The 25,069-nt window shown below is 49.0% G+C and overlaps 1 protein-coding gene across 4 annotated transcripts in view; it reads left to right on the top strand.

The window, feature by feature from the left end:
- The window catches only part of dnajb13 (DnaJ heat shock protein family (Hsp40) member B13), a 63,462-nt gene extending 41,397 nt beyond the window's left edge, over positions 1 to 22,065 (top strand). For 2 of the 4 annotated variants that reach the window (XM_078545226.1, XM_078545228.1), the window contains 2 exons: positions 12,988 to 13,064; positions 21,600 to 22,065. In XM_078545226.1, the coding sequence (XP_078401352.1) occupies positions 12,988 to 13,064; positions 21,600 to 21,753 (231 nt within the window). In that variant the 3' untranslated portion in view covers positions 21,754 to 22,065. Of the gene's footprint in view, positions 1 to 12,987; positions 13,065 to 14,212; positions 14,351 to 21,599 lie in introns of all 4 variants that reach the window. The other 2 variants (XR_013577082.1, XM_078545227.1) reach the window with 2 other exon arrangements.
- Positions 22,066 to 25,069: the final 3,004 nt, after the last annotated feature.

Below are 25,069 nucleotides of genomic sequence, written 5' to 3'. Positions count from 1 at the left end.
GGCAGCGTGGCCAGACCCATCCTTCGCAACGCCGGGGACAGGTAGAACCTCAGCACGTAGTGACACTTGGTGTTTGCGTACTGAGGGTCTACGCACCGCTTGATGCAGCCACACACAAAGGTGGCCATCAGTATGAGGGCGATGTTGGGCACGTTTTTTCCCCCTTTATCTAGAGGCTTGTACATCGCGTCCCTGCAGACACGATCCATTTTCGACCTCCAGATAAAGCGGAAGATGGCTCGAGTGATCGCCATCGCGCAGGAGTGTGGAATGGGCCAGACCTGCGCCACGTACAGCAACAGCGAGAGTACCTCACACCTGATGACCAGGTTCTTACCCGCAATGGAGAGGGAGCGTCGCTCCCACATGCCCAGTTTCCTTTTCACCATAGCCACTCGCTCCTTCCAGTTTCTAACGCATGCCCCGGTCCCTCCGAACCATATCCCCAGCACCTTCAGGCCGTCAGCCCTGACAGTGAAGGGGACAAAGGATCGGTCAGCCCAGTTCCCAAAGAACATGGCCTCGCTCTTCCCACGATTTACCTTGGCTCCCGAGGCCAGTTCGAACTGGTCGCAGACGTGCATCAGTCTGCGCACCGACAGGGGATCCGAGCAGAAAACGGCGACGTCGTCCATGTACAGGGAGGCTTTTACCTGAGTGCCTCCACTGCCTGGGATCGTCACTCCTCTTATGCCCGGATCCTTCCTGATGGACTCGGCAAAGGGTTCTATGCAGCACACGAAAAGGACAGGCGAGAGAGGACAGCCCTGCCTGACTCCAGATTTAATCGGAAAGCTATCTGTTTCCCACCCATTGATTGAGACTGCGCTACTGATGTTAGTGTAGAGCAGTTGGATCCAATTTCGAATTCCCTCCCCAAAGCCCATTTTGGAGAGCACATCCCCCATGTAGGTGTGCGATATTCTGTCAAAGGCCTTCTCCTGATCCAAGCTGATGAGGCAGGTATCCACACCCCTGTCCTGTACATAGGCAATCGTATCCCTGAGCAGCGCCAGGCTGTCAGAGATCTTCCTGCCTGGCACAGAGCAGGTCTGGTCAGGGTGAATCACCAATTCCAGAGCGGATTTGACCCGGTTGGCGATGACCTTGGACAGAATCTTATAGTCCACATTCAACAGTGAAATGGGTCGCCAATTTCTAATTTCCTCCCTTTCCCCCTTGTGCTTGTAGATGAGGGTGATGATGCCTTTCCTCATGGATTCTGACATGCTGCCGGCCAGGAGCATACTCTCGTACACTTCTAGCAGGTCTGGGCCAATCAAGTCCCACAGAGCCGAATACAACTCCGCCGGTAGGCCGTCGCTTCCGGGGGTTTTACTCTTCTCGAAGGACTCGAGGGCCTTAGTCAGTTCGTCAGGAGTTAGCGGTTTGTCTAGGCTCTCCCGCGTACTGTGGTCTAAGACCTCCGTGATAGAGGACAGGAAGGACTGGGAGGCCGTGCTGTCCGTGGGCTTCCCGTCATACAGTCCGGCATAAAAGGATTTGCTGATCCTCAGAATGTCGGACCGTGATGACTTTACTGAGCCGTCTTCTTCCTTCAGGCTGCTGATCACAGAGCGCTCTCTGTGTACCTTTTGGAAGAAGAAACGTGAGCACGTCTCATCCTGCTCCACGGAGCGGACTCTGGAACGGAAGATGATCTTGGAGGCCTCCAAGGCAAAGTGCGAGGCTTGCTGGCCCTTCACCTCTTGGAGCTCCTCCTTGACATCGACCCCCATCGACTGCAGCCGGAGCAGATTCTGCATCTTTTCCTGGAGTCGGGACATTTCCCTCTGTTCCTTTCTAGCTTTCTGGGTGCCTTTGCGGATGAAAAACCTCTTGATGCTTCCCTTGATCACTTCCCACCCAAATTGCCCTTGAGCAGGCGGTGGTGAGCGACCTACACTGAGTGGCTTGCTAGGCCATTTCAGAGGGCAGTTCAGAGTCAACCACATTTAAATGGGTCTGGAGTCACATATCGGCCAGACCACGTAAGGATAGCAGATATCATCCCCTGAAGGACATCAGTGAACCAGATGGAAATTTCTACAACAATCCAGTAGTTTCATGATCATTATTTTATTTCAGATTTATTAATTAATTAAATTTAAAATCCTCCAGCTTCTGTGGTGAATTTGAACTCGTGGGTTGAATTTTACCGGTGCGGGGAGTGTAGGGGGGCATATTGATCGCACCCCTGGTAGAAAAGTCTGTTGCAAATCAACTGACTTTAAAAACGCTGCCCCGCAGCAATAATACACTGGGGGTGGCCTTAACGAGACTTGTGTGGGACTTCCGTCCCTCAGGGAAAGGAAGTCCTGCCCTCAAGAGCTGCTGGTCAATCTGAAAAGGGATGTTTCACCCGCTGGCCACAATAATGGGTTTTCACACTGTATCGTCCCATTCCTGCCTCATTCAATTTGCATTCCCCGGAAGCACTCTGGGTTGCTGCTGGGGCATCCTCTGATTCGCCCGCCCTGCCATCACCTCAGGCCTTCAGTAAACAGAACAGCATATTTAAAGGCCACCCCTGCACAGAGCTAGCACTCTTCAAGGGATAGGAAGCTGTTGGGAACTGATGGCTGCCAAAGGGACGAAACATGCTGCCCCCAGATTTAGCAACACCTCCCTTGAGCGCATGCTGGACGGAGTGGAGGCCTGCCGCAATGTCCTGTACTCCAGCTCTGGGAGAAGGTCCACAGGCAAGATGACCAATCCTGCTTGGGCAGCGGTGGCCAGCACCAACGGCCTGCAAAAGAGGATGAATGATCTCCTCTGTTTCCCCAGGGTAAGTCGCTCCTCTCATCACTCTCAACTCTCACACTTACAAACCCAAAGGGATCTCACTCACTGCCAGTTCAAGGGACATCACCATTCACTCTCTCACACATCATCATCTGCCCTGCGGATCATGTCCTCATTCCATCCGTGGCACAACTCAGCACCCACACATGCCAGGTGCATCCTTCTCATCTGGCATGGCACTCTCTCCATCTGTCTTCATGCAGGACAAGCTGGTACACAACAAAAGGGAGAGGTTGCAGACTGGTGGAGGAATGCCTGAAATCAAGGTCCTCACGGACTTTGAAAATAGATTCAAAATAGAGCTGGCCGATGACAATCTGGACCGTTCCTGTGCTGAGTGGTGTCGGCGGTGCTCAACCAAGTGGACATCCAGCAGTGCAGCATCCAGCATACAAGCATGCTGTGAGTCAGTTCCCCAGTTCTGCAGTCCCTTGCTTGGGAACATCAGGAAAGGATGTCCACTGCACTCCTCAGATAGTAAAGCACAGTGGAGGAGTCTGTCAGCTATCATTCTGAGGTGATAGTGCTGGCATGCCAACGCACTGAGGTCAACATTGGTAGGATGGCAGCCACCATGGAGAACTTGGTGTAGGACATCGGTCCTGCACTGCTGCGCGGGTTGAACTCCATCACTGGCACCATAGTTGGCCTCCAACAGTGTCAACGCAAGGAGGGTGCGGGGTAGTTTGATCTTACTCCAGCTTCCCCTTCTCCTTGAGTCAGCCAGGGGCCCTTCGGCACCCATATGGCATCGGCTACGAGCCGGACGCCCACGGATGCACGATGCGCCAACTCCTGCAGAAGCATCCAGCTCACTCCTCCGCCACCCAGCACGTCCCCGATCCTGGTCACCCCGGCAGCCACAGCCCTCCTCTCCACCAGCCACTGAAAAGGACGGAGGGGCGGATTCCTGAGCAGCGGCTCTCTGACGATGGCCGCTACTCCTGACGGGGAAGAGCTGCGTCGCGAGGCGACCACGTTCCAGACTTTGATCAGGTCCTCGTAAAAGACAGGCGATGCCTGCAAGGAGCCACGAAGGCTCCTCAGGTTTATAAACAGGAGCTGCACGTCATAATTCAGGCTATGCACCTGGCGGAAGAAATACATCGCCAGGGCACACCATCTCAGAGAAGGCTCAACGTAAAGGTATCGCTGCAGGGCCTGAAGGCGGAAAGTCGCCACCTGGGTGCGAAGGCACACCAGCGCCTGACCGCCCTCCCTAAGCGGGAGACTCAGAACCTCACCAGCGACCCAGTGCAATCTTTTGTCCCAGAAGAAGTCGACGAGCATTCTCTGGATTTTTGTGACAAAGTCCGGGGGAGAGGTCAAATTGACCAGCTGGTACCACAACATGGCGGCAATCAGCTGGTTTATGACCAGAACTCAACCCCGGTAAGACAGCACTCTGAGCAGTCCTGACCAGCGCCGCAGGAGACCGGTGACTTTCGTCTTTAGTTCCTGCCAATTCGCTGGCCAGGATTCCTCAGCAGGGCAGAGATGGACCCCCAGGTAGAGGAGACTGGTCCTGCTCCAGGTGAAAGGCCTGAGCTCCTCGGGTAGGGGATCCATCTGCCATGGGCCAACCAGGAGTCCAAAACATTTATCCCAGTTGATCCTTGCAGAAGACGCAGCAGAGTAGACATCTTGGCACTCGTGCATCCTCCGCAGGTCAGCCGGGTCACTAAACATAAGGAACACGTCATCAGCGTAAGCCGAAAGGACCACCCCGATGCCCGTCCCGCGCAGAACCAATCCCGACAATCTCCTCTGCAAGAGGCGCAGGAAAGGCTCCACGCAAATAGAATACAACTGGCCAGACAAGGGGCAGCCCTGACATACCCCTCTCCCAAAGCGAAGGGGCACCGTCAGGGACCCGTTAACCTTACCTAGACACTCTGCGGCAGTGTACAGAAGTCGGATCCGGACGACAAAATGCATCCCGAACCCGAATGCTCGCAGAGTTCCGAATAAATATTCGTGATCCACCCTGTCGAACGCCTTCTCCTGATCAAGGGACAGGAAGGCGCTCGACAGACCAACCCTCTGGGAATAATGAATAATGTCCCGGACCAGATGGATGTTGTCAAAAATTGTGCGGTCCGGGACGGTGTAGGACTGGTCAGGGTGGATCATGTGGTCCAGCACGGTGCCAAGGCGAGAAGCCATGGCCCTGGCAAAAATTTTATAATCCATGCTGAGGAGGGAGACCGGGCGCCAGTTTTTAAGGAGGCAGAGATCCCTCTTCTTAGGCAGCAGGGCAATCACGGCCCTGCGCCATGAAAGGGGCATCTCCCCGGTAGCGATATTCTCCCTCAGGACCCCCACGAAGTCGCTCCCCAGGACGCCCCAGGACGTCCCAGAACAGCCTGAAGAACTCCACAGTCAGCCCGTCCAGCCCTGGGGATTTGCCTCTTGAGAGACGGTTGAGGGCGCCGGTCAGCTCCCCCAGACTTATAGGAGAGTCAAGCTTTCCGGCGCCCTCCAGGCCAACCTGCGGCAGGTCCTCCCACAAAACTCTGCGAGCATCCTCGCTGGATGGATCCGGAGAGAACAGAGCAGTATAGTAGGTTCTGGCAATGGCCCTGATGCCCTCCAGATCCGAGACGAGGGATCCGTCGTCGGCCAGCAGCGTAAGGAGCTGCTGACCGACCCATTGCCTTTTTTCCAGCAAGTAGAAGAAGGGGGAGCTGCGGTCCAGGTCCGTGAGAAACCGGATCCGTGACCTCATGAACACGCCCCGGGACCCGACAAGTTGCAGGTCCCGCAGTGCGCCCTTTTCATCGTACACTGACCGCAGGGCCGGGTCCGCATCGGGCTGATGGAGACGTGCCTCCAGGTTGAGCACCTCCTTCTTCAACTCCTCGACCCTGCATTTCCGCCTCTTTGTCGACCCCCTCGCGTACTTCTGACAGAAAACACGGACGTGAGTCTTGCCCACATCCCACCAAAGCCTCAAGGAGGGGAAGCCTCCCCGCTTCCTTCTCCAGCCGGCCCAGAAACGACTAAACGAGTCCAGGAACTGCTCGTCCTCCAGCAGCAGGTATGCGGACCCAGTCCGAGCGCAAAACGACACCCACTGCACAGAAGCCGACGGAATGCAGGACACATACGCCCTCGAAACGTAAAGGCGGTCGAGTCTGGACGCTCCGACTTCAGGTGACACAAAAGTGAAAACGCTGGAGTCAGGATGGAGATTTCGCCAGGCATCCACCAAATCGAAGGACCTGACCAGGTCCCGCAACTTACTTACATCTGACGTGCGGTGCTGGGTACCGTGATGGTCCCAGGCTCCGAGGGTGCAGTTGAAATCCCCCCTGAGGATGATGCACTCGCCCGCGTCGATAGAGCCAAAATGAGTGGACACTTCCTCAAGGAAGCTCGCTTGCTGCTGTGTGCCCAGGGGAGCGTACACATTCACAAAGTGAAGCGCCGCGCCCCCCAGGCACACAGTAAGGTGCAGCAACTGGCCTGGCACCGGCTCCTTGATCCCCAAGATCTCTGGCTGTGGGGCCAACAAGATAGCCATCCCGCCAGAATTGGAGGCTAGGTGACTCATGTAGACCCCACCTCGCCACTCCAGCAGTCACGTGGCTTTGTCTCTGGAACAGTATGGGTTTCCTGCAGGAAGCACACTGCATACTTCCCGCCCCGGAGGACTGAGAAATTCTGGAACCTGCGCTGTGCGTCCCTGCTGCCATTGATGTTGAGGCTAGCTATAGTTGTCTTCATTGTCAGAAGTATGTGCAACCTTCACCTGAATAAAAGGAGAGGACTTTTAAGCCTTCCTCTCCTTCAGGAGCCCGGCGAGAAACGTATGGACCCTCCGCTGGGCGTTCCTGTCCAACTCGGGGGCCTTGAGGGCCTCGCGAGTGGACCAGAACACCAGTGGAAAAGAATACCACCGGTCCATGGCCAACTGAACTCTGACTCAGCGACCGCGATTGCTTGCTAAAAAAATCCTGGAGTTCCCGTACAGGGATGAGGGGAGAGTCAGCGGGGCGCACCAGGGGAACCACCACCTCACCCGACAACGACTCTAACTTGTCCCTGGTGCTCACCACCGAAACTCCATCCTCCTCCAGGTCGTCGCCTCCAGCTTCCAACCCCTGCCCCGTATTGAGTACGGTGGGGTGGTTCGGAGCTGCCAGTCGGCTCCACCTCCATCTCGATCCCACCCCCAGGATCAAAGCCAGAGGTGTCCTCTCTGGTCTCCGCTGTGGGTTTTGGGTCAGAGGGTGGCGGCATTTCGGATACCCGCTCCCCCCCAGGCACCGGGTCGTTCGGCGAGCTCAGGAGAAGCTCCTGCCCTAAAACAAGGACGCCAGTTGCTAAAGGATGGGAGGGAGCAGGAAGGCCTTCTTCGCCACCGCCACCCAATGACCCGGTTGTTAATATTAAAAATGGGGTGCTGGAGTCTCCCAACGGGCCAGATGATATCTCGGGGGTATTTAATGGGTCTGTGAGGGGCACCTCCTCAATGGAGGTACCCTCCGCGACCCCCAAGGGGCCCTGCTCAGGGGACTGCAGCAAGGTGATGGGGGGACAGTCGGGATGAGGGTTTGGGTTTCTCCCAGAGGGCAGAGCGAGGAGTTACAGGGTAGAGACGCCACCACCTCTTCACCGGGGGAGGGGACACACTCAACCTCTTCAGCCGGGGTGTCACCCTCCTCCTCCTGACATCTCTTCCGGGGTAGGCTGGGGAGAACTCCATTTGCGAGGCCCCCTTCACCTCGTCCAGCCTTCCCAGACGCCCCACCCTCTGGGGTTTGGGTTGTTCTACCGGCTCGGGGTCGCGAGTCTCACCCCCGCCGGCCCTGGGAACCCGCGCAGGGACGACGCCGGGTCCAGCATGTGGCGTCGAGGCGCACACGGGCCCGGGAGCACTGGCGGAGACGACGCCGGAGCCGGATGTTGTTATTCCCCCCGAGCCAGTGTCTTCAGGGGGCTGGTGGTCCTGGGTAGATTGGGAGATCTGGGGAGTCTCGGGGGCCGCTCCCAGGTTGCGAGTCTTCCTCTGCGCCTTCTTACGGCGCGGGGGTGCTCCCTCCCCCGCCTCACCGGCAGCCGAGATGGCGGTGGCTGCCGGCGACACCTCCCCTTGCGGGAAGGGAGATGGAGTAGTGGCGGGGGGAGGAGCGATGGTGCGAGCCACGGCCGCTTGGTTGGTGTTGGCGGCCTTGGAGGCGGGGCATTTCTTCCGCACATGCCCCACCTCCTTACCGGCATGTCACCGCACACCATCCGTGGTCCAAAAGACCCGGTAGGTGGTCCCTTCGAAACTTACTGAAAAGGCCCCCTCTAGGCACTCCTCCCGGGCCAAGCGGACGAAAACCTGGTGCCGGAAGGAGTACACATGGCAGAGGGCCGCATCCTTGAGGCCAGGCGGGATCGGCGCAACCCAGGACCTGATCTTCCAGGTGGGGGAGGAGGAGCCCATTGGTAACAAAGGGCGGGACATTTGATATTATAAGCCTCTGGGTGATGGCCTCAAGGGGGTCCACCGCCAGAAAGCCCACAGGGAGCTCCTTTTCCAGGGCCAGGTGCACCGCCCGCTCGGACCTCAGAACAAAGATAGCTTTGCCATACATTTTTGAGGCGGCGACTATGACTGAGGGGCCGACGACCCCAGCCATAGCCCTTACACACGCCTCAATCATCATCTCGGGGTGAGCGTAGCTCTTCACCCCCAAGGCCTTGGTGAGGAGGTGGAAAGGTGACGGGGCCGCAGGAGCAGCAGGAGCCGCAGAAGAAGCTGCCCCTGCTTAGGTTTTTCTGGGGGGCCCCGCCACCAGTGACAATACCGCCTTCACATTTGCTCTTGAAGGCCCGGCCACAGGCATGTAAGGCAGCCATAGGGGCTGAGCCACAGGGGCTGAGCCACACCCACCCCAAGAAATATAGGTCTTAATAAGTTTTTTAAAAAATTTAAATCTCCTCCTCGAGGTAGAGGGGGAGAAAGGTGGATTAATCTCCCCCTCAGATGGTAAATAGAGAGGAGGGAGAGGGGTAGAGGACAGGGAGGCACAGGAGGGAAAGGGGAAGGTGTAGGTGGGTGTCTTGATTGAAGAATGGACGGTGGGTAGGAGCCTTGATGATCTTTCGGTAGGGGGTGGGCGATGTCTTCACCCAGCAGCCGGTTCTGCCTGGAACACAGGAGTGAGGCCTGTTCCTCTTCACCAGGCAGCACCAGCTTCCTGGGCTTAGGCCTAGCCTGAAGCAGTGATGGAAAATGGGGGGGAAGGGTGGTGGCAAGACTTTACACAGGCACGCACACACACCCTTTTCCTCCCCCAAGTCTCCAGGCAGTCTTCTGCCCTCCTCCTGCAAAACAGTTCTTTTTCAGCCCCCACCTGAACAAATAAAAAGTTCAGACACCCACCTAGGATGATTATTACACAGTCCTGGCCTCCCTGTCCTGTAGCAACAACAGCAGCAGCAGCAGCTCTTCCTCTCCCTCTCTCTCCTTCCCTCTGTTGGCCCCACAGAAGGCCCTCCAGGCTCCAACTCCCCCAGGCAATGGTGGATGATGAAATTGTTGAAAATACAAAAGGCTTCTGGAGGCAAACAGGCAGTCCAAAACAGGAGGAATCCAGAAGTAGTTCAGCAGACAGGAGCACACAGGCAGAGCAACCTCCTCTCCTCAGTCTCTGGCTCCAACTGAAACAACAATGAGCAGGAAACGATCCACAGGTGAGAGAAATCGAGGAGATGTAATTGCTGCAGCCTGGGCATGGGTGTTGATCACTTGTACATAATGTTCTCTGTTGAACGTAAACTTTCAAGAATGGTTCCTTGTTCTGATGAGCAGTGTTCCTGTCACTCAGATTTGAAACGTTGGTCCCTGTAGCCTTGGTCCCTGTGGGTGTCTCCGACCAGGGCCTCTTCCCTGTGCTTTGTGCAACCTTCCCAGCATGGTGCGCCTTCAAAGTCACTGGACACATTAGCCATGCCTGCACCTTGATGGGGCTTATCATTGCTGCCAGAATGTCCTGGACTGGCGGCACAGAATTTGCTCATTCTCTCTGTCTGCTCCCAGCACTTTTGAGATGTGACTGGCCCCCCCATCCCATCAGCATCTGTATTCGGTGACAGTGTGGTGCTGAAGGGTTCAGCTCACGAAGGATGCCATAGGATCAGGATAAGTTAAAGTTTCCCTGCTGCATCTCCATAATATGACCCTGCTCACAGAGCGCAAGCATTCTGCCATCAGCCAAACAGGAGTCAAACGTTCACAGATGCAATATTGAGAATCTATGGTGTCTCCTCACTACATGTTGTCATCATCCCCCATGAATCTAGAAGCAATGAGAGCCTCCCAAACGCGCCTGCCTCGTCTGGCCAGTGCAATGGCCTCATCGCCATCATCTCTCCTTTGAGGATCTCCTCACCCTCAACCATGTCGATGTCATCCTCATCGGAGGAGACATTCAGCTCCTCCATCTCCTCCTCTGCCAGTGGCAGAATCGGACAGAGTCAGCATGGATTTACAAAAGGGAAATCACGCTTGACAAATCTACTGGAATTTTTTGAGGATATAACTAGTAGAGTTGATGAGGGGGAGCCAGTGGATGTGGTTTATTTGGACTTTCAGAAGGCTTTCGACAATGCCCCACATAAGAGATTAGCGTGTAAAATTAAAGCGCATGGGATTGGGGTAGTGTATTGAGATGGATAGAAAACTGTTTGGCAGACAGGAAACAAAGAGTAGGAATAAACGGGTCCTTTTCCGAATGGCAGGCAGTGACTAGTGGGGTACCGCAGGGTTCGGTGCTGGGACCCCAGCTATTCGCAATATATTAATGATTTAGATGAGGGAACTAAATGTAATATCTCCATATTTGCAGATGACTCAAAGATGGGTGGGAGGGTGAGCTGTGAGGAGCATGCAGAGATGCTTCAGTGTGATTTGGACAAGCTGAATGAGTGGGCAAATGCCTGGCAGATACAGTATAATGTGGATAAATGTGAGGTTATCCACTTTGGTAGCAAAAACAGGAAGGCAGATTATTATCTGAATGGCTATAAATTGAGAGAGGAGAATGTGCAACGAGACCTGGGTGTCCTCGTACATCAGTTGCTGAAGGTAAGCATGCAGGTGGTAAAGAAGGCAATTGTTATGTTGGCCTTCATAGCGAAAGGATTCGAGTCCAGGAGCAGGGATGTCTTGCTGCAATTATACAGGGCCTTGGTGAGACCACACCTGGAATATTGTGTGTAGTTTTGGTCTCCTTATCTGAGGAAGGATGTTCTTGCTATAAAGGGAGTGCAGCGAAGGTTTACCAGACTGATTCCTGGGATGGCGGGACTGACATATGAGGAGAGATTGAGTCGGTTAGGATTATATTTGCTGGAGCTCAGAAGAATGAGGGGAGTCTCATAGAAACCTATAAAATTCTAACAGGACTAGACAGGGTAGATGCAGGAAGGATGTTCCCAATGGTGGGGGAGTCCAGAACCAGGGGTCATAGTCTGAGGATATGGGGTGGACCATTTAGGACTGAGATGAGGAGAAATCACTTCACCCAGAGAGTGGTGAGCCTGTGGAGTTCGCTACCACAGAAAGTAGTTGAGACAAAAACATTGTATGTTTTCAAGAAAGAGTTAGATATAGCTCTTGGGGTGAAAGGGATCAAAGGATATGGGGAAAAAGCGGGAGCAGGCTATTGAGTTGGATAATCAGCCATGATCATAATGAATGGCGGAGCAGGCTCGAAGGGTTGAATGGCCTACTCCTGCTCCTATTTTCTATGTTTCCATGTAAAAGAGCATGCTATGCATGGTTGTCATATTTGTAATAGGGAACTTTAGAAGAGTAATACAATAATAATCTGACTATAATTACTCAGGCAATTATTTTAGGTAAAATAACCCATCATAACTAGAAAATGTTCCAGATGGTTACCATATTGGAAATCCTTTATAGGATCACATCGACACTTTGGCGGGAATTTTCCGGCCCCGTTGGTGTCAGGAGAGGGGACGATATGGCAAGGAGGTCAAAAAACAGCCTTATGGCATCATAAAACCAGTTTGCAATTGTCCACTTCACCTGTCATGGCGCGTCACATTTCCTGCTGCTGCATATCAGGAACATCATTTTAATACATTTGTATCTAATTATAAGCCCTGCTTGCTGGAATCATTCCCCCGCGTCAAATTTACCGTCCACTTCGGCATGACTTCAGAATGGCGAAGTGGAGTTGGGTGCAGGTGGTTTTGAACAGCCAATGAGCGCACTACACACTGGCCATCCAAGTGGTGGCCAGCACTCTCCTGCATGCATGAAGGGACCTTCAGACTTAACCAAGAAAGGTTCTTAATACACCCATGCTAACCCACATTCTCTCTCTTTGATCCTGCAGAAGGAGAACATCAGGATCATGTAGCATGGTGATTTAGCGGTATGACTCATGGCTTACAGGGAGCAGAGAAGGAGAGAACAGCGGAGGCGCCTGGCTTGGCAAAGGGAGGAGCACCTCCCTCAAGATGAAGGGGCAGCAGGATCTCCTGCGCATGCAGCTGAAAATCCACAGCGAGCCGTCACTCATGGGCACCTCGCTAGACCCAGGGTCTATAGTAGGTGCCTGTCATTCCTGCAGATTACTGAGAAACAGTGCCGCTGAAGACTGCGCATGTCTGAGGAACTGGTCGGTCACATGTTGCAGGATTTGGCGCCTCGGAGACATGGAGGGCATCCATTACCAGTGGCTGTGAAAGTGACTATGGTGCTCAATTTTTACACCAGTGGCTCCTTTCAGGACTCCACAGGTGACCTGTGCAGGATCTCACAAGCCTCCACGCACAAGTGTATCCAGGAGGTCACGGACACCATCTTCACAAAGGCACATAACTTTGTGCATTTCACCCAGGATCAGGAGAGCCAGGAAGCAAGAGCGCTGGGATTTGTGCAGATCTCAGGTTTTCCACAGGTGCAGGGTACCATCGACTGCACTCGCATGGTGCTTAGATCCCCATGCCGACAAGCAATCAACTATGTCAACTACAAGGGCTTTCACTCTCTGGTGTTTGTCAGTAGCCATGGAACTATACTCTGACATGAGTGAAAGAAACAGAAATTTATCAAACTGTCAAAAAATATCTGAAGTTGAAGAATATTTGTTCACAGTTTTAAAAATTTTGTACAATTCATGTTTTAATATTTAATGGTTATTTGGATTTCAGGCCCTAACAGGTCATACCGTGGAAATTGAGACACTCGATGGCAGATTTCTCAGTATCCCAATCAATTACATTGTCCAGTAAGTATTCTCAAACTATTTTTATGCCGTTTTATTGTGGGAAGAAGTTCAAAAGCTTTTTACACACAGCTAAGTGGCTATTTTTCAGGTGTGAACCTACATTGTGAGTCTTAGGGATGTGACAGTTGAACCCAGTCCTACATTCTCCCCACATCTACACACACGGACACATACATTTAGCTGCTGAGGCCATTGTCGTAGCAATCAAGAGCAGTAATCATGGCTATTTTTCTCCATCCTTGGCTCAGGAATACAGAGGAAAGTTGTAGTGCCTCTTCTATGTGGCTAGTTGCAATATATTTGTATTCATCAGGGGAACCTAAGAATGCACCAGATTGGAAAATACTATTTGTGTTATCTGCTCAGCTACAGATTTCTAAATCAGAATGTACAGTTCATTACCTGTATCCTTCAGTGATTTTCATATTGTGATGGCCCATGTCCTTTTGAAAATAATACCCTATGTTTTATGTTGGGATGATGGTCCCTTTAGGATCTAGGTTTCTTTGAAAGAGTTCTGGTTAAAAAAAAACAGCTTGCTTCCAATGACCAAGCTGCCTGGGAGATAAACATAGAAAAAAACATCAACAAGCAGTTAATATAGGGGTGAGTAGGTCCTTGAGTGTGGTTCTGTGTTCAAGCAGTTTGGGTTAGTTTAGCTCTAGATGGCTAGAGGGAAGATTACATTCAAGCAGGATTCAGTTAAATTTCTGTGTGTTGGCTAAAAGTGTTTTAAAAACCTGGTTGACTGATGGACTTTACTAACACTGAGTTGGATTTCTGGAATAGCCAAGCTGAGGAAAGAGAGAGGGTCTTGTATGACTCCAGAGGTACAGAACATTAGAACCAAGAGAGTTCTGACCCGAGGTAGCTACGCTTAAGATGCTAACAATGTCTGCATTGAACTGGAAGCCTACAACTGTGGGTTGAAGGAACAGACTTACTGGAAGTAAGCAGAAGGCCCAAGAAATCACAGCCCTGAGACAAATCTTTGCAACAGTATTTCAGACCAAGTGGTTAATCTTCCAATTTCTGAGAAGTATCTGACTTGAGATAATTAGGGTTAAATGCCAAACGGGTGGAAGAAGAAAAGTTGGATTAAGAAGTTCAATCTAAAGTACCAGCCTCTGTGTTCATTATACTTTTAGGCCTGAATTTTTCGCTCGTCGGGCACACATGATTGGCAGGCCTGGGTGCGGACAGGAAATGGGCCCCTGATCACGATCGGCCCCCAATTAACGGCCAGCCAGCGTGAAACACATGCTGAGAAAAGCTCAGCACTGCCGGTGAGGGTGGGCGCTGATGTCACCACAAGCGCTGGTGAGCACTTCCACTGAGTTCGCTGAGGGCAGACAGCTACCCCAGGGAGCTGCAGACATTCACGGAATAAACAAAACAACAGAAGTGCTGCAAAATATGTCCATGCAGCATAATCAAGCACCTGAAAGCATACCTCATTAAAAAAAGCAGTTCCCAGATATCTCTCTTTTGTTTCCCCACGGAGATTTCATCCCGTCCTGGATCGAGGCTTGAACAAAAATGTAAAGGCCGTCTGGCCGATTGGCCCGTCTGCCAACCATAAAAGTGGACAGGCCACGAGAAATAGCTTTCAACTGCCTCCTTAATGGGCTTAATTGCCTGCTTAATTGTCTGTGGGCGCACTTCCGATTGCTGCGCGAGCCTGCTGAGCGAGATATCATGCAAGGACGCGATAACGTTGGGACGTTCGCCTGCAACACATAAAATTCTGGCCATAATATCCATATAAAATAGAGTGTAGTCATTAGCATTCATGTTCTTTGATTTTTGTGTAGTAAAGTTCTTTTGAGTTAACCTTGTGGCTTCATTCTTTTAGTAAATACCTGGGTTTTTGGATTCTAAAAAAAAACACAATACTGGTCTCTACCAAGACCATAACAATACTTACAAAACATCCTTATAAAGAAGGAAATAGGGAGAGTACAGGGCCAACGTATTCCAGTAAAGACAAAGGATGGGACGAACAAATCCAGGGAATCCTGGATGTCGAGGGATATACAGGATATAAATATAAAGAGAAAAAGGGAGGCTTATGGCAGATACCAAGGGCTTAAAACAATGGAAGGCCAAGGGTAGTATATAATGTCTAGGGGAGAACTTAAAAATGAAATTAGGAGAGCAAAAAGGGAGCATGAGAAAACATTGACAGGTAAAATAAAGGAAAATCCAAAGTTATTTTACAAGTACATTAAGAGTAAGAGGATAACTAGGGAAAGAGTAGGGCCCATTAAGGACCATAGTGGTAATTTGTGTGTGGAGCCGGAAGACATAGGTAGGGTTCTAAATGAATATGTCGGTGTTCACAAGTAAGAGGGACAACGTGGGTATGGAAATCAGGCAGAAGGACTTTGATGTAATTAAAGAAATCAGCATAGAAAGGGAGGAGGTTCTAAATGGTCTGGCAGGTTTAAAAGTAGATAAATCTCCAGGCCTAGATGAAATGTATCCCAAGCTGTTGAGTGAGGCAAGGGGGGAGATAGCAGGGGTGCTGGCAATAATTTTCAATACCTCTCTGGCCACTGGAGAGGTGCCAGAGAACTGGAGGGCAGCCAATGTGGTACCATTATTCAAGAAGGGAGGAAGGGATAAACCAGGGAAATATAGGCCAGTCAGTCTAACCTCAGTGGTGGGTAAACTATTGGAAGCAATTCTGAGGGACAGAATTAATCTACACTTGGAGAGGTAGGGATTAATCAAGGGCAGTCAGCGTGGTTTTATTAAGATGAGGTTATGTCTGACCAATTTGATTGAAATTTTCGAAGAGGTGACCAGGTGTGTAGATGAGGGCAATGCACTTGACATAGTCTACTTGGACTTCAGCAAGGCTTTTGATAAGGTCCTGCATGGGCGACTGATAGCGAAGGTAAGAGCATATGGGATCCAAGGCAATTTGGCAAATTGGATCCAGAATTGGCTGAGTGGCAGGAAGCAAAGGGTGATGGTCAAGGGGTGTTTTTGTGACTGGATGCCTGTGTCCAGTGGGGTTCCACAGGGATCGGTGTTGGGTTCCTTGCTGTTTGTGGTATATACAAACAATTGAGACTTGAATGTAGGAGGGTTGATCAGTAAGTTCGCGGATGACACGAAAATTGGTGGGGTGGTAAATAGTGAGGAGGATAGTCTTAGGTTACAGGAGGATATAGACGGGCTGGTCAGATGGGCTGATCAGTGGCAAATGGAATTTAAATCGGATAAGTGTGAGGTGATGCACTGGGGCAGGACAAACAAGGCACGGTGAATGGTAGGACCCTGGGATGTACCGAGGATCAGAGGGACCTTGGTGTGCATGTCCACCGGCTCCTTAAGGTAGCGGGACAGGTAGATAAGATGGTTAAGAAGGCATATGGGATACTTGCTTTTATTAGCCGAGGCATAGAATATAAGAGCAGGGAGGTTATGCTGGAACTGTATAAAACGCAGGTTAGGCCACAGCTAGAGTATTGCGTGCAGTTCTGGACTCCGCATTTTAGGAAGCATGTGATTGCACTAGAGAGAGTGCAGAGGAGATTTACCAGAATGTTGCCTGGGCTGGAGAGTCTTAGTTATGAGGAGAGATCGGATAGACTGGGGTTATTTCCCCTGAAGCAGAGGAGATTAAGGGGGGGGCATGATTGAGGCGTATAAAATTATGAGGGTCATAGATAGGTTAGACAGGAAGGAACTTTTCCCCTTGGTGGAGGGATCAATAACCAGGGGGCATAGATTTAAGGTAAGGGGCAGGAGGTTTAGAGGGGATGTGAGGAATAATTTTTTCACCCAGAGGGTGGTGGGAATCTGGAACTCACTGCCTGAAATGGTGGTAGAAGCAGAAACCCTCTTAACATTTAAGAAGTATTTGGATGTGCACTTGCGATGCCATGGCATACAAGGCTATGGGCCTAGTGCTGGAAAATAGGATTAGAATAGTTAGATACTTGTTTGACTGGCACAGACTCGATGGGCTGAAGGACCTTTTTCTGTGCTGTAGACCTCTATGACTCTATAAAGTTGTTTATATTAGCAGCCTTCATCTCGCCCCTCAGCATACCTTTCGTCAGGAAAATCTCTAACATATTAACCCATAGTTGTCAGACTCACCAGGCTGTAAATTTCAGCACAGTCTTCTTGCTTTTTTTTAAAAGATAGGTGTTAAATTCCCTTCTCTCCAATTTTTTCCCAATTCTGTCAGAATCACAGCAAGCAAATAACCAATTTTGTATGCCACTGTCTGAGTAATTTTAATTGTCCTTAAGATTTCCTCCCCATTTTCTCGCTGGGAGAGAGTCAACTGCTTCTTCCATGAATACCAGCATACAGAAATTGTTTAGAATATTTGCATTTCTTGATTGTCCAATACCATATCCCTATCTGTGTCTACTTCCTTAAATTAAAAGGGATTTGACTCAACTTAAATGGAAGAAAATACTGACAAACAGAATTGTAAGTCAGCAATGAGACGTATTGAAACAGGAAATGTAAAGGGTTCAAATCAAATCAAATATATTTCATTAAAGAAAGGAATTAAGTATTTCAAAGGCTGGGACTCTAATGCTGAAGAAAGACACCATCAAATTTGAAATTTAGAAAGGGAAACAATTACTGCTTACAGAGTTGATAATAAAAAGAAAACTAGGAAAGATGTAAAGAATATAGAAACTACGCAAATAGGATGGGTAGAAAGGCTAAGAAAGAGCGTGAGAAAATATTAGCAAACAATATAAAAAACATATAAGGATCTTTATAAGTACAATGTATGAATAAGATTGTGAAGGTAGGGACAGCTGCTAAGAGATAAAAGTGGCAAGTTTGCAGTGGAGACTTATGGAATGGTGCCTCAGTTTTCACAGAGTGTTGATTTTGAAATTGTATAACCATCAGAGGCAGGAGTGGAGCTTAAGTTTATGATCCTCTGTCTCATAGGCAAGAGTTTCTTTTCGTTCATAGGATCTGAGCATCGCTGGCAAAACCAGCAATTATTGCCTGTGCCTAATTGCCCTTGAAGAGGTGGTGGTTAGCTGCTCTCTTTAACAACTGCAGCCCATGTGCTGTTAGGGAGAGAGTTCCAGGATTTTGACCCAGCGACAGTGAAGGAATGGCAATATAGTACCAAGTCAGGTGGATCTGTGTGATTTGGAGGGGAACTTGCAGATGGTGGTGTTCACATGCATCTGTTGCCCTTGTTTTTCTAGATGGTAGAGGTCAGGGGTTTGGAAGGTGCTGTTGGAGGAGACTTGGCAAGTTGCTGCAGTGCATCTTATAGGTGGTACAAACTGCTGTCATGGTGCATCGGTGGTGGAGGGAGTGAATGTTTAGTGTAATGGACAGGAGGGCCGATCAAGCGGGCTGCTTTGTCCTAGTTGGTGTTGAGCTTCTTGAATCTAGTTGGAGCTTCAGTCATCCAGGCAAGTGGAGAGTATTCCATTACACTTTTGACTTGAGCCTTGTAGATGGTGAACAGGCTTTGAAAAGTTAGGAGGTGAATTACTCTCCACAGAATCCTCAGCTTCTGAGCTGCTGTTGTAGCGACAACATTTGTAAGGTTGGTCCAGTTAAGTTTCTGGTTTATGGTAACCCGCATGATGTCGACTGTGGGAGATTCCATGATAGTAGTGCCGTTGAATATCAAAGGAAGATGGTTAGATTCTCCCTTGTTAGAAATGGTTATTGCCTAGCACTTGTGAGGCATGTATGTTACTTGCCACTTATGAGCCCAGCCTGAATGTTGTCCAGGACTTGCTGCATAAGGGCACGGACTTCTTCAGTATGTGAGGAATTGCAAATGGTAAAGAACACTGTGTAATTATCTGCAAACATCCCCACTTCCGACCTTATGATGAAGAGAAGGTCATTGAAGCAGCTGAAGGTGGTTGGGCCTAGGACACTACCTTTAAGAAATCCTGCAGTGAAGTCCTGGGTTTGAAATAATTGGCCTACAAAAAACACAAACATCTTCCTCTGTGCTAGGTATGACTCACACCAAGTGGAGAGTTTTCCGGTCAGGAGCTGAGTGGTGCTGGCAGAGCCCAAACTAAGCATAAGTGAAAAGGTTGCTGAATTAGTGGCATTTGATACCACTGTCTACAACATTCATCAATTTGCTCTTGATTGAGAGTAAACTGGGGGGATAATTGGCCATATTTGTGGACAGGATATACCTAGACAATTTTCTACATCTTGAGGTAGACGCTAGTATTGTAGCTCTACTGGAACAGCTTGGATATGGATGTGGCACTCCAAGTCTTAAGTACTACAGCTGAGATTTTGTCAGTCTGCCTGTGTCTTTGAGTTGAAACAAAACTGTGCTTCCAGTTTCAATAACTGTTTGTTGACATAACTCTAGGTGCTATCATTATAATATTATTACTGCTTGACTGCTTCCACAACCTGGCATTATCACAGTAGGGACTGTAAATTCACTGTTTGATTGACAGCTCCAAGAGGTTATTAGAGGATGAACGGTCTTTGATGCAGGGTTGAGTACAAATATTTGCTTTTATTAGGGATTAAGTACTTGAGGGGATTTAAATGTATTAAATGGGCTTTCATGAATGAAAGTGTTTCTTTTAATATAGTGAAGCCTGTAATAGATATTTAGAACTTTATTTCATCTCAGCATGGCTCCTGAGGTTTGCCTATGTTGATGCAGGATGAGCTGGCATGGAAAGTGTAAGGGCAGAGGGTGGAGCCTGGGATGTCCTGAGTTAACACAGGGCTATGAGGAGCCATGGAGGGGTCAGTGGGGGTTCATAAGTTGGCATGAGTTGGTACTGTTGGCATAGGGGCTATAAAGGTCATCGGGTGGGTGAGGGTTCATAAGTTTGCATGGAGCTATAAGGGGCAATGGGGTGAATGGAGGGCATGAGTTGGCAGTTTAGACATGGGAGGTGGGCGGGGGGGGGAGGCTTGAGGGGGTGAGGCCCAGAGGGCCTAATATTTAACAAAACAACTGGGATGAAGTCCCAGAGAACTGAGGCCTTTTAACCAGCCCGCCTTGGCACCTGGCAGCCCTGGTGGCTGCCTCTCATCTACGTCTGGAGGTGGCAGACCTGAATCTATCCTGTAACCACCGTGCCCCCCTCCGGTCCCAGAACGAAGATCCCACCATTCGGGGGACTTTTTCTTGAGCCTGGTGCGGTGAGCTGAGTGATTTCCCAACTCTGCACACCCACCTCGGGAGCAAAAAATCCAAACTAAGATGTCTAATATTTAAAATATTAAATAATTATCCATGATCCTTATTTGGGTAAAAATACTGGGAATGCAGGGAAAGGTAGTTCGGAGTTCAATGAGTAAATAATTTTTTAAAATGTTAATTTTTACCATAAATCATAAAGGCTGTTACTCAATTTCAGCATTTTCCATTGCATGTCGAAAATACATTCAAGTATGAGACATTTAGTCCTAGGTTTGTGTTACTGATTCTTTGATTTAGATTAATATTGGTCCACTTGCTATACTCAGTCAAACTAGAAACTTGAGAGCTTCTTTTTGAAAGCAGAGAGAAATTATCTTTTTCCTGCCCTTTCATGCCTCGGCCAATATTTTTCCCTCAACCAACATCACAAAAAGAACACATTGGGGAGAATCTTCGGCTCGGCGAGCAGGGGCGGGGCCCGCTTGCTGAGGCGTAAAATGACGCGGGGTGACATCGGGTGTACATCTCGGCATCACTGCGCTTCATTTAAATTTTCAGTTCGGTGGGCACGCAGCCGAGTCAGCTGCGTGCCTGCCGAACTGTCAAAGGTCTATTAAGGCCATTTAACTAACCATTAAAATAATTAACAGAGCTGCCCATCCAACCTCAATGTTGGCGGGCAGGCGAAGAGCCCAGGCGGCCTTCGCATTTTTCATGGAACCTCATCCACGGGCAGGATGAGGTTTCATAAATGATTTTAAATTTTCTCAAAAATCTTTATTGAAATGAATGCACATGTCCCAGCTCATGTGGCAGTATCACATGAGGGGACATGTCATAAAAATTTTTTCAACACTTTGTTGAACTGTTAAAATTTTACACTAATCTCCCTGAGGTACTTCTGTGCCTCAGGGAGATTTCTACGCTCTTTCGCACGCATGCGCAGAAGAGTGCACTCCCGACTCAGGGAACCCCCACTCCCCCGCACACACCCACACAGGGAGCGCACGGCGCTTATGGGTGCGCGTCACGCCAGACGGGCCTTAATTGGCCTGCCCACTTAAAATGGCAGCCTGGACCCGATCGGGGGCGCCGATCAGGTCTGCGCCCGCCCCCGCACAACCCCCCCAATGGGGGGAAAATTCTACCCATTATGTAGTTATTATTGCATTGTTTTTGTGGGACCTTGCTGTGCACTAATTGGCTACCAGATATATTACAATAGTGACTATACTTCAGAAGTACTTCATTAGATGTAAAGTGCTTTGGAGCATCTTGAGATTGTAGAAGGTGCTACATAAATGCAAGTTTTTCTTTCCTCTTTCTTCTATCTAGGCGGAGTGCCCTGATTCCTCGTAATTCCTACTATTTTTTTTCCCTAGCCCTAAATACACTAAAGTAGTCCCCGGAGAAGGAATGCCCTTATCCAAGAATCCATTACAAAAAGGAAACCTTGTGATCCAGTTTAACATTCAATTTCCAGAAAAGCTCACAACATCAAAGAAGAAGCTGATTATTCGAGCATTACAAGTATGAAGTCAACAATGGCAATAAGAAAGACAGTTATTAAAAATCAGGACTTTGAATGTACCCATCTGTATTGATTTATAATGCATTAATCTATTTGCAACATAAATTAAAGTGTGTGTTTATAAATAGAGATTGCTGAAGCAAACTTCTTGTACTTGATTATTGTGTGTTACATTTCCTATAAGAGTTCATGAATTATGGTCAGCCTTATTGTAACTAAATCAGACTAATTATAGCCTTTGACTGGGAGGAGCAAAATAACTTTTACACAAATAAACAGACATTTATTTTCGAACTGAAAATAAAAATTGTGAATTTAAAATTCTCATCCTTGTTTTCAAATCGCACCATGGCCTGGCCCCTTCCTATCTCTGTAATCTCCAACCCCACAATCCTCTAAAATATCTGCACTCCTCTAATTCTGGCCTCTTGTTCATCCTTGATTTTAGTTGCTCTGCCCTTTCAGCTGCTTAGGTCTCAATCTCCACAAAACCCTCCCTACACTTCTCTGCCTCTCTACCTCACTTTCCTCCTTTAAGACACTCCTTAAAGCCTACCTCTTTGACCAGGCTTTTGATCATCTGACCTAATAGCTGCTTACATGGGTCGGTGTCATACTTTGTTTCATAATGTTCCTGTGAAGCGCCTTGGGAGGTTCCATTATGTTAAAGGCACTATATAAGTTGTTGTTGTTGTGAATACTGAAAATCTATATTAAAGCAGAAAATGCTGAACATACGCCACAGGTCATTTGAAATAAAAGGAATTTAATAAGAATTTCCATTGACTCTCCCAATCTCCCACTGTAATTTCTGTGTAAGATCAGGGAAATTCTGGAAATAGGCTATTTTTATGTCCTTCCTACTGGGATTTTGCCAATCACCTGCCAATCCTCAGCAAAATTCCGGGTATTCATCTGTTTTGACTTTTTACTTGAGCAAGTCTGTATCGTGAGAATTATTTTTTTTAAAAAAGACTTGAATAGGCAAACTGGTCTAGATTTTCATGACATAAGTGTAACCCTGGCTATTTTGACAGCTTTCCTAATTATGGTGTTAATGCTCCAAGTGCACAGTTTCTATGTCCAGTCCATAATAGCCACAGCTATTATGGCGTGGCATATGCTGACTAAAATACCAGTTAATTATGAGGGAGCACAAATAAATTTAGCAAACTTTATTTTTTTGCATTAACTTCCTCTGTATTTCAGTGGGAATCCCAAAAGATCAAATGGGAGTAGATTCAAAATGAACCATCATTTCCTGACTTCTTCATTCATGGGTCCTTTGAGCACTCTTTTGGGAGTGGAATTTTTAGTTGATTGCTCGCAGTATCACAAAAAGAGAAAAAGGGCAAAGAGACTCTAACAGATACAGAATTATCCTTTTCAGAGGATTTGTAGGAACAAATTTTTTGACTTTAACTTATTTATCTTTTTTTCTTCAGTAAGGATGTTCTCACCAGCGAGGTATTTGTTATTCATGGGTTTAGAAATGGCACTTTTGATATTTTCCATTGCTATGGACAGAATAATAGATGCAAATATATACCCACTATCTCCTCCGCCATAAGTTCATTCCAATTCATTCCATGCACTGTGACAGTATCGAACAATAAACATACGTAAATGTTCTATTTTTAAAAATATTATGAGAAATGTTATCTCCTGTTTAACATTGTGTTTTATTTGATTTGGGACTAATAATGAAATTACTCAGCACCATTTGCATAGATTGCAGATAACCTTGAAAATAGTGGAACTCAGTGTCCATGCAAAACAGGTGCTGAATGATTGAATGACTGACCTCTACGTCGCGGAGGCTGAGCGTCAACTCGCAGACACTTCCTCCTACCTCTCCCTGGACCATGACCCCACCACTGAACATCAAGCCATTGTATCCAGGACTGTCACTGACTTTATCTCCTCTGGAGATCTTCCTCCCACAGCTTCCAGCCTGATAGTCGCCCAACCTCGGACGGCCCGCTTCTACCTCCTATCCAAAATCCACAAACAGAACTGTCCCGGCAGACCGATCGTGTCAGCCTGTTCCTGCCCCACGGAACTCATTTCTCGTTATCTTGACTCCCTTCTCTCTCCCCTTGTCCAGTCCCTTCCCACCTACATCCGTGATTCCTCTGACACCTTATGTCACATCAACAATTTCCAGTTCCCTGGCCCCAATCGCTTCCTCTTCACCATGGACGTCCAATCCCTCTACACCTCCATCCCCCACCAGGATGGTCTGAGGGCCCTCAGCTTCTTCCTTGAACAGAGGCCCGAACAATCCCCATCCACCACTACTCTCCTCCGTCTGGCTGAACTTGTTCTAACACTGAACAATTTCTCCTTAAACTTGTCTCACTTCCTCCAAATAAAAGGTGTGGCTATGGGTACCTGCATGGGCCCCAGCTATGCCTGTCTCTTTATGGGGTATGTGGAACATTCCTTGTTCCAGTCCTACTCCGGCCCCATCCCACAACTCTTTCTCCGGTACATCGATGATTACTTTGGTGCTGCTTCATGCTCTCGTCGGGACCTGGAAAAATTTATTAATTTTGCTTCCAATCTCCACCCCTCCATCATTTTCACATGGTCCATCTCTGACACTTCCCTTCCGTTCCTTGACCTCTCTGTCTCAATTTCTGGTGATAGACTGTCCACCAATATCCATTACAAGCCTACCGACTCCCACAGCTACCTCGACTACAGCTCCTCACACCCCGTTTCCTGTAAGGACTCCATCCCATTCTCTCAGTTCCTTCACCTCCGTCGCATCTGTTCTGATGATGCTACCTTCAAAAACAGTTCCTCTGACATGTCTTCCTTCTTCCTTAACCGAGGTTTTCCACCCACGGTAGTTGACAGGGCCCTCAACCGTGTCCGGCCCATCTCCCGCGCATCCGCCCTCACGCCTTCTCCTCCCTCCCAGAAACATGATAGGGTCCCCCTTGTCCTCACTTATCACCCCACCAGCCTCCGCATTCAAAGGATCATCCTCCGCCATTTCCGCCAACTCCAACATGATGCCACCACCAAACACATCTTCCCTTCACCCCCCCGGCGGCATTCCGTAGGGATCGCTCCCTCTGGGACACCCTGGTCCACTCCTCTATCACCCCCTACTCCTCAACCCCCACCTATGGCACCTCCCCATGCCCACGCAAAAGATGCAACACCTGCCCCTTCACTTCCTCTCTCCTCACCGTCCAAGGAGCCAAACACTCCTTTCAAATGAAGCAGCATTTCACTTGCATTTCCCCTAACTTAGTCTACTGCATTCGTTGTTCCCAATGTGGTCTCCTCTACATTGGAGAGACCAAA

This window comes from Cetorhinus maximus, chromosome 7, assembly GCF_964194155.1.
Source record: "Cetorhinus maximus chromosome 7, sCetMax3.hap1.1, whole genome shotgun sequence".
NCBI classification, from domain to species: Eukaryota; Metazoa; Chordata; class Chondrichthyes; order Lamniformes; family Cetorhinidae; genus Cetorhinus; species Cetorhinus maximus.
Note: the sequence above shows the minus strand (reverse complement) of the source record. Positions and strands in the feature narration are given on the sequence as shown.